Source organism: Rissa tridactyla, chromosome 19, assembly GCF_028500815.1.
Source record: "Rissa tridactyla isolate bRisTri1 chromosome 19, bRisTri1.patW.cur.20221130, whole genome shotgun sequence".
Classification (NCBI taxonomy): Eukaryota; Metazoa; Chordata; class Aves; order Charadriiformes; family Laridae; genus Rissa; species Rissa tridactyla.
In genome coordinates, this window is record NC_071484.1 from 7012622 (window position 1) to 7020168 (window position 7547).

The following is a 7547-nucleotide window of genomic DNA, read 5'->3' on the forward strand; positions in this document are numbered from 1 at the left end:
TATTTGTGTTCCCAGTGACAGAGATTTACTGGGAAATGACGTCTCCATACATTCGCCTGTGCGCGGCTCCTCAGCCCCGTTTCCTCCTGGCCGGCGATCAGGGGGCTCCGGGTCCTCTCTAAACCCCCGCAAGCGATCGGGAACAGTTTATTGCGCTGCTGAAACTTGTATTATCTTTACTAGGTTTCCCCCCCCTCCCCCCATAAACCCCGACATCGGACAGGGAGATCCTCTGCCAGCTCCGTCCCTCCACCTCCCCTCCTCCAGCCTGGCAGGGAGCGGAGCTCAGCCTATAGGTAAAATGGCTCTGGCTTTATGTGGAAAGAAAAATACCCAGGATCTCCCTTCTATTTGCGAAGGGAAACTCCAGGCTGGCTGGAAGCGGGACTTTTTGTGGTCCCTCGCTGCCAGCCACGCCGACACCCGCTGCAACAAGCCGCGGAGTCCCCTAAACCGGTCACTTTCCGTCCATCGCGATGCAAACTCTCCCCCCTCCCCGCTGCCCAAACAAAGAGGAATTTGGTGTTTGTGTTGGCCGGCAGACCTTTACTCACAGGAAACTCTTGCCTGTGGAAAAGGAGGGTGAAATGTGGTGGTTTAACGCAGCCAGAGCTGGAAAACGGGGTATTTTCTTCCCGCAGCAAGGCCAAGCCTTTGCGGGGGGTGGGCGCCCATGGGTGCTGGGGAGGGGGAAACCCCTGGCAGTGCTTCCTCCCCCGGCAGAAGCCAGACTGGCACCGGGAAGCTCCTCTCCCGTAAAGGTAAATGCAAATCAGGTGATCTCCGCTCCCAAATTAAAGGCGATGTTGGAGTTATTTTAAATTTTTTTACACGCACACTCAGGAATGCGCTTCCTCCTCCTCCTCCTCTGGGATTGTTTCTAAATCGGGATCATTTGTGGTTGATTGTACATATAGTTTAACAAATTATTATTATCAAATTACTCAGATTTTGCCATTTGAACCACAAAAGAAGCCGAGGAAGACTAAAAGCAAATTTTCATGTGGGAGACAGACGAAGCTTGAAAGGCACCAGCGTGCGCTGCAGAGCTGCAGCTTCCCTTCCCCCAGAAAGGTTTCCGAGGTAACTGTTTCCCCAAAATTAGCCTCCTGAGCAGAGAGTTAAAATCCCTCGGTCCAGCCTCCGCGGCTCCACTCACTTCGCTCAAGTAGCTTCAGGTTTATAAAGAAATAGAGGGGACGGGACAATGGAGCTCCGGGCCGGGTAAGGGCTTGAGGCTTTTTCTTTTCTTTTTTTTTTTTTTTTTTCCTTTCCTTTTCCCCCCTTGGAGATCGAAATCCGCAGCCCTGCTTTTGGGAAAACATCGCCTGGTTTGTAAGGCAGGAGCAAGCTACCAAATGCCGAAGAAATCTTGGGACTTAAAGTTTGAAATAAAGTTAAGCAGCGCAAAGGCATGCAAAAGAATTTCCTTTTTTATTTTTCTCTCTCTTTTTTTTTTTTTTTTTTTTTTAAAGAAAGAGTTTGGAAGAAAAAGATGCGAAATGAATAAAGAACGTGTGTGAGTAAAAAAAAAAAATATATATAAATATCTTTGCATTGCTTTTATTTGCACATATTGCCGATGTTATTGTTGATACCGCGCTCCAGCCCGTGCTCATTCCAGATAATAAATACAGTAATTGGCAATTAATAAGCATTCCGCTCCGGGTTGAAGGATGAATTGTTGCGGAGTCAATCGTTTTGAACAACTCGCTTAGAGTAATATCTTTCACGCTTTATTAAATCTATACGTACACACACCCATCCCCGAGGAATCCGGGCAGATTTGGGAAGGCGCAGCAACCTCTCTTAAAACGTGAATAATAATAATAATAAAAAAAAGGTAAAACGCGGAAACAAAGCGGAGGCACCCGCGCTACCACCACCTCGAAAATACAGCGCGATTTGTAATTTTATCTTATTTTTATTTTTTTAAGGAAAAAAATAGGAAAAAAAAAAACCAAACCAAACCAAGGCTGCCTCTATTGTGTTGCGGCGGAGCCGCGGGCACGCCCGGGAGCGGAGCTGCGCGGTGCTTGCGCGGCCCGCCCCGGGGTTTATGAGGTTTTTGCGCGGGGGTGTGCGTGTGAAATGTTGGGGTTTTATGACATCACAGGGCCGGAGTGCCCAATCAGCTGGCGGGTGGCGGGGACGGCTCGGTGGGGTGTTCCCTAGAATATACCGTCCGCGGCGGCGGGGCCGCGAGTGCGGAGCCCGGGGAAGGTGGGAGCCGCACGGAGCCCCGGGGCTCCCCCACCTCCCGGACTCCCCCCTCCGCTCGCATTTTTCCTTCCCCCTCCCTCGTCCTTTTGTTTGCTTAAGCATCTCAATGGCTTTGCACAGCAAAGGGGGGGTCTGTGCTTGTTGATTCCCCCCCACCCCGTCCCCTCCCGTCCCCCTCCCCCAAAAAAAGGAGATTATTTTTGAAGTGGAAGGTGGGGTGCGCGGCCGCGGGGTGGGAGCTGGCCGGGGGGAGCCCGGAGGATGCAAGATGTTTGACTTCTTTATTTTTCTTTCTTTTTTTTTTTTTGCTGGGGAGGGGGAAGACGAGGAGTCAAGCCCCGGTACAGGCGGAGGAACTGGGTGTTTGGAAGATGTTGCAAACCATTGACTGGAGCGTTTGAAAGGGAGATCGACCGCTTTGGCTTTTTTTTTTGGTTTTTTTTCCCTCTTTTTTTTTTTTTTTTTTTCCCTCCCCTCCCCCCTTCCCCACCTCTCCGGAGGGGTAGGGATGTGTGTGATCAGGGAGTGGAAACAAATATGTCCTTATTTTCAATGCCCCCTTTGAAAGAGACAAAGTAAATGCTCTTTGCAAAATGTTCCTGACCTGCGAAGGGACCTTCGGAATTGTTCCAGCCACCATGGATTACAATGGGGAAGCCAGGCCGGGGGATTTTCATGCTGGCTATCAAGAAATCGAAGGGATAAACTTGGGATACTTACAGATCAATGGCACCCAGATGTTTGCTTTGGCCCAGGTCCTCAGCGACCTGTTTAAGGATATCCCCAGGACCACCATCAGCAAGAAGATGGAAACCTTAAAGATCAAGAGCCGCCGCTGCGATCTCAAAGAGCTCCGGACCCTCAAAGCCATCAACTCGGTGCCCACCCGCGCGGTGAAATGCTCCCTCATCTCCAAGGCGGACCTGGAGGCTCTCTGCACCTCCTGCAAGAGCCTCAGCCCCCGCAGGAGGAAGAGGAAGAGGAAGAGCAAGAGGAGGGAGCAGCTGCTGCTGCCGGCCCCGGGGGAGCTCTTCCCCTGCCCCCGGCCCCAGCTCCTGCCGTCCTGCCGAGCCGGGGGGTGCTGCGCCCCCGCCGCCCCCCCCCGCCCCAAGCTGCCCCCAGCTTTCCCCAAGCCGCGCTCGGCGCCGGCCGCGCTTCTCCCGCAGCCCTTCCACCGGGCCTTCCCCGCCTTCCAGAAACCCCCCCGGGGCGGTCGGAGGGGCTGCGGGCTGGCGGGCCGGGGGGGGCTCTTCGCCGGGGTGCTGGCCGGGTACCCCCGCGACCTGGGGCTGCTGCACCCCGCGGCCGCGCACCCCGCCGCGCAGGCGGCCGCGCTCGCCCAGCCGGGGCGGCGCAAGCGGGGTCCCTGCTGCGCCAAGGGGCTCTTCCCGGCGGAGAAGGGACCCGTGGCCCCCAGGAAAGGCCGCTCCTCCGTCTTCCCCGGCTCCAAGCGACAGGGCACCTCCGCCGGCTACTCCAGCGACTCGGACTCCAGCCTGGACTTCGGGGGGTCCAGCCCCGCCACCTCCAGCGACTCGTCGGAGGAGGAGGAAGAGGAGGAGGAGGAGGAGGAGGAAGGGGACACCTCTTGCAGCAGCGAGGAAGGCAGCTCCTCGGAGTCGGAGAGCAGCTCGCTGTGCAGCGGGGACTCGGTGCAGAGCACCCGGTACAGGCAGGCGGCTCTGCCCCGCTTCCAGCCGCAGCCCCCCCGGGAGCCCCCCCTCGGCGAGGAGCGCCCCGCCGAGCCCCCCCCGAGCGTGGGCAAAGCCCTGCGCCCCGACCCCAACCTCCTCTTCCTCTCGCAGCAGCTCTGGGCCAGGACTTTGCGAGCATCAACTTTGGAAAGTTTGAGCCCGGCTCCAGCCCTGGGCTCGGGGGCCCAGCCGCTGCCGGAGCTGTACGCAAAGCAGGAGGCCTCCCCTTCCTCCTCCTCCTCCTCCTCCTCCTTCTTCTCCTCCTCCTCCTCCTCCTCCTCCCCCCCTCCCTCCCCGAGCAGCACCCCTGGGGGGGATCCGCAACAAAAGGAGGGAGGCTTTGGGGACGCGGAGCCCTGCGCCAAAGGGAAGGATTTGCACAAAGATGCCTCGAACAATAGAGCCTCGTTAGGCCCCAGTGACCAGGCAGAGAGGCAAAGCGGAGCTTTAGCCGGGCCAGCGCCTGCCCAAGAGCCGGCCCCGGGCTCGGCCCCGCAGCCTCCGGCCCCGGAGCTGGCGGGGAGCCCTGGGCCGGCCCCCCCGGGGGAGGCGGGGGAACCCCGGCGGGAGCACTTTGACCGGCTGATCCGGCAATCCAAGCTGTGGTGTTACGCCAAAGGGTTCAACCTGGACGGGAAAAGTTTGCGGCACGGAGGGAGGACGGAGCCCTGTAAAGCCGCAGAGCTCAAATCCCCCGGCTCCAAAAGAGCAGAGAGCCCCGGCACCTTGTCAAACAAAGCTTTGAAAGGCAATGGCTCGGAAAGGAATGCCAAGCGCAGACGCCTCGCCAGAGGCGCTGAGGCAGAAAGGCAACAGAGCTCCTCTAAAGGGAGGCCACAAAAGACTCCGAGGAGGAATGCCAAAAAGGGAAACACTCATTGCAAACGCCTCGGCAGCGCCGGGCCAACCCCGCCTCGGAATTCCTTCAGCCTCATGGGCAACTTCCCCTGTATTCCCTCCCTGGTCGTGGGGGAAGATGGGGACCTGTGTCCTGCCTCCTCCCTGGGGGTCAAAAACTCCTGGGCCCTCTCCAAAACTCACCCGCTGTGGAGCTGGCACCTGGGGGGCAACGCCATCCCCGTGCCCCCCAGCCTCAAATTCCGGGGCTATAGCTTGGAGGATCTCTAAGGACAGCGGACGGCCCGGAGGAAAGGTTTACATGCAACAGATGAGAGCTGCAGGGGGGGGGGGCGGGAGGGGGCTGTGAGGGGCGGCGGGGTCCCGGGGCAGCGGGGGGAGCGGACCCCTCCGTCTCGCCGAGCCCCGGGGCCGCCCGAGGCGGGGGTGCCCGGGAAGGGGGGATGATGCCCGGAGGAGCCGTGCGGGTCCGGGGGGTGCGGGAGCGTTTCGGGGGGGGTGCGAGTGAGTGTGTGCAGGGCTTCGGCTGGGGGGGACGGTTCCCCGCTCCGGCCTGCGGGAGGTGGATTTTTTTGCCCGTGTACGTGCAGGGTCCGATGTTGGTTTCGCGGTGAGTTTTAAGGGACGAAGGTAAAACACGCGATCAGACCGCGGGGTGTGGGGCGGGGGGACAGTGGGGAGCGGACGGACACCTCCCCCGCCCTCTCCCCCCCCAGCCCCGCTGCCAAACGCGGTGGGTTATTCCCCGCAAAGGGATTTGGGATGAACCGCGCAGTTCGGAGCGCAGGGAAGGGGCAGAGCTCGGCCCGGCCCCGCTCCCGCCGCCCCCTCTCCCCCCCCGCCCCCATATACCAAAAAACCGAGGAAAGAATAGATCTAATTTCTCCCTTTTCCTCCATAAATGCATTGGATTAAACTAATAATAATCACACGCAGAGAGAAATAATGATGTCATGCAGCATAAACACTCCTTCTCCGGCCGAGTCAAGCCCGGCGAAACTGGGAGCAGCGATTCCAAATAACTATATTAATAGCAATGTAATGTTTTCTGTCTACTTAAGAGACAGGAAAAAAACACCAACTTTAAAAAGACCAGGAAATTCTGGTTGCTAAAAGAAAACAGGAGGCTTTGAGAGGAAGTTATTTGAAACTGCTGCATGTATGTTAAAAAAAAAAAAAAAGAAAAAAAAAAAGAAAAAAGTGAGTTGTTTGCTGGATAATAACCCTAACTCCTATCGCCTAAAGGTAGCAGGCCTGTAAAAGCTTTACGGGCACAAGAAATAGGATCCAGGAGCATTAGCAATAGAGTACAGATGGACAATTTGATCTCTCCCGAGCTCCAGAGTGGAATGCGGGGAAGAATGCGGAGGGAATGTCTCTCTCCTCTGCAGAGGAAATCATATCCCAGTTTAACTTTTCTTGCAAACCAGTGGCTTTGTAACTGGCTCTTTTGACTATTTCTGATGTGATTTCCACCCTGCTTTGGCATCAAAGCCCGACGGGCTCTCTGAAGTCTGCTCTGTTTTGGAAACGTTAGGCAAATCAAAGCTGATGTGGATTTTTTTTTTTTTTTTTAGGGGGGTGGTGGTGGTGTTTCTTTTTCTCCCTCTTCTTTGCAACAGAAAAAATCTCTGCAGCCCGCGGCCGGGTATCAGGCAGTGCCCGCTCGGGGATTTCTATTTTTCCTCCACAATGCTCCAAAAAATTGTCTCCCCCCCAAAAAAAAACCTCGTTTCACAGTGTCCTTTACTTCCCGTGGAAAAGGAAAGGAAAAGGGAGGGAAAGGAGAATCATCGCAGAGTTCAAAAAGAAAATATTCAGATCTGGCACGGCCCGTTTTCTTTTCTTTTTTTTTTTTTTTAATTTGTTTTAATTCCATCAGTGGGTTTAAAAAAAAAAGAAAAAAAGACATTTTTAAGGTCAAGCGTATTTTGTATCTATTAAGCGCTGTTTTTCTTGGAGATGGTGAATTGTTGCTAAAAGCAATGTTTGTTTTACTTGGGTTTTTAGCGGGTTTTTTGGTTAACTGCCTTTTTTTGTTGTTTACTTCACCCCATCTCCCGTTCCTCCCATGCTGAGCAAAAGAGGGTATTTCTTCTGTCCCCGAAATATTCAGGTTTTATGTCCGTAGCCGTGGACGGTTACCAAAAAAACCCCCCAAACAACCCCCCAAACCCTGCGAGTGTGTAGGAACGAGAAAAGCCCATTTTGGGGAGTTTGCCTCCGCAGCGCTGTCTCGGGGTGCGCGCACAGGAATCACACAAATGGGGGGGGTTCTGCCCCGCATGTCCCCCACAACCCCCCTGCCTGGCCCCCCGGGGGGGGGACCCACAGGGCAGAGCCGGGAGAGGGCAGGGGACACGCGTTGCGGGGGGGGAACGAGCCCCTTTTCCGTGTATCTGCCGAGCCCGGAGCACGATCGTTCGCTCTCTCTCCCCCCTCCCCGATTCCCCCAAATCCAGATCGGGTTAAAAATGTATTTTCTAGGAAAAATAAAATTTTAAAATAAAGTGCGGGAGGGCGGGTGGGACGGAGCCGGTGCGGCGGGAGGGAGCCCCGGCCGCACAAAGCGGGCGGCCCCGCTCCGCGCCCGCGGAGAGCGGGCAGAAAAAAAACCCCCGAGATCCGCGCTGGGAATGAATGCTAAAAAAAAAAAAAAAAAGAAAAAAAAAAAGAAATATAAATATATATATATTAAAAAAAATAATATCAGCAAACCCCCAGACTCCGCAGCTCCGTCTGCCGCGGGCAGGAACAGCCAAATAACTCAGG

The 7547-nt window shown here is 55.6% G+C and overlaps 1 protein-coding gene across 1 annotated transcript; it reads left to right on the top strand.

The window, feature by feature from the left end:
- Window positions 1–486: 486 nt before the first annotated feature.
- EPOP (elongin BC and polycomb repressive complex 2 associated protein) lies at window positions 487–5092 on the top strand. The gene is made up of 2 exons (XM_054224492.1): window positions 487–2223; window positions 2540–5092. The coding sequence occupies exon 2, from the start codon at window positions 2817–2819 to the stop codon at window positions 5043–5045; it is 2229 nt and encodes a 742-aa protein (XP_054080467.1). The 5' UTR covers window positions 487–2223; window positions 2540–2816; the 3' UTR covers window positions 5046–5092.
- Window positions 5093–7547: the final 2455 nt, after the last annotated feature.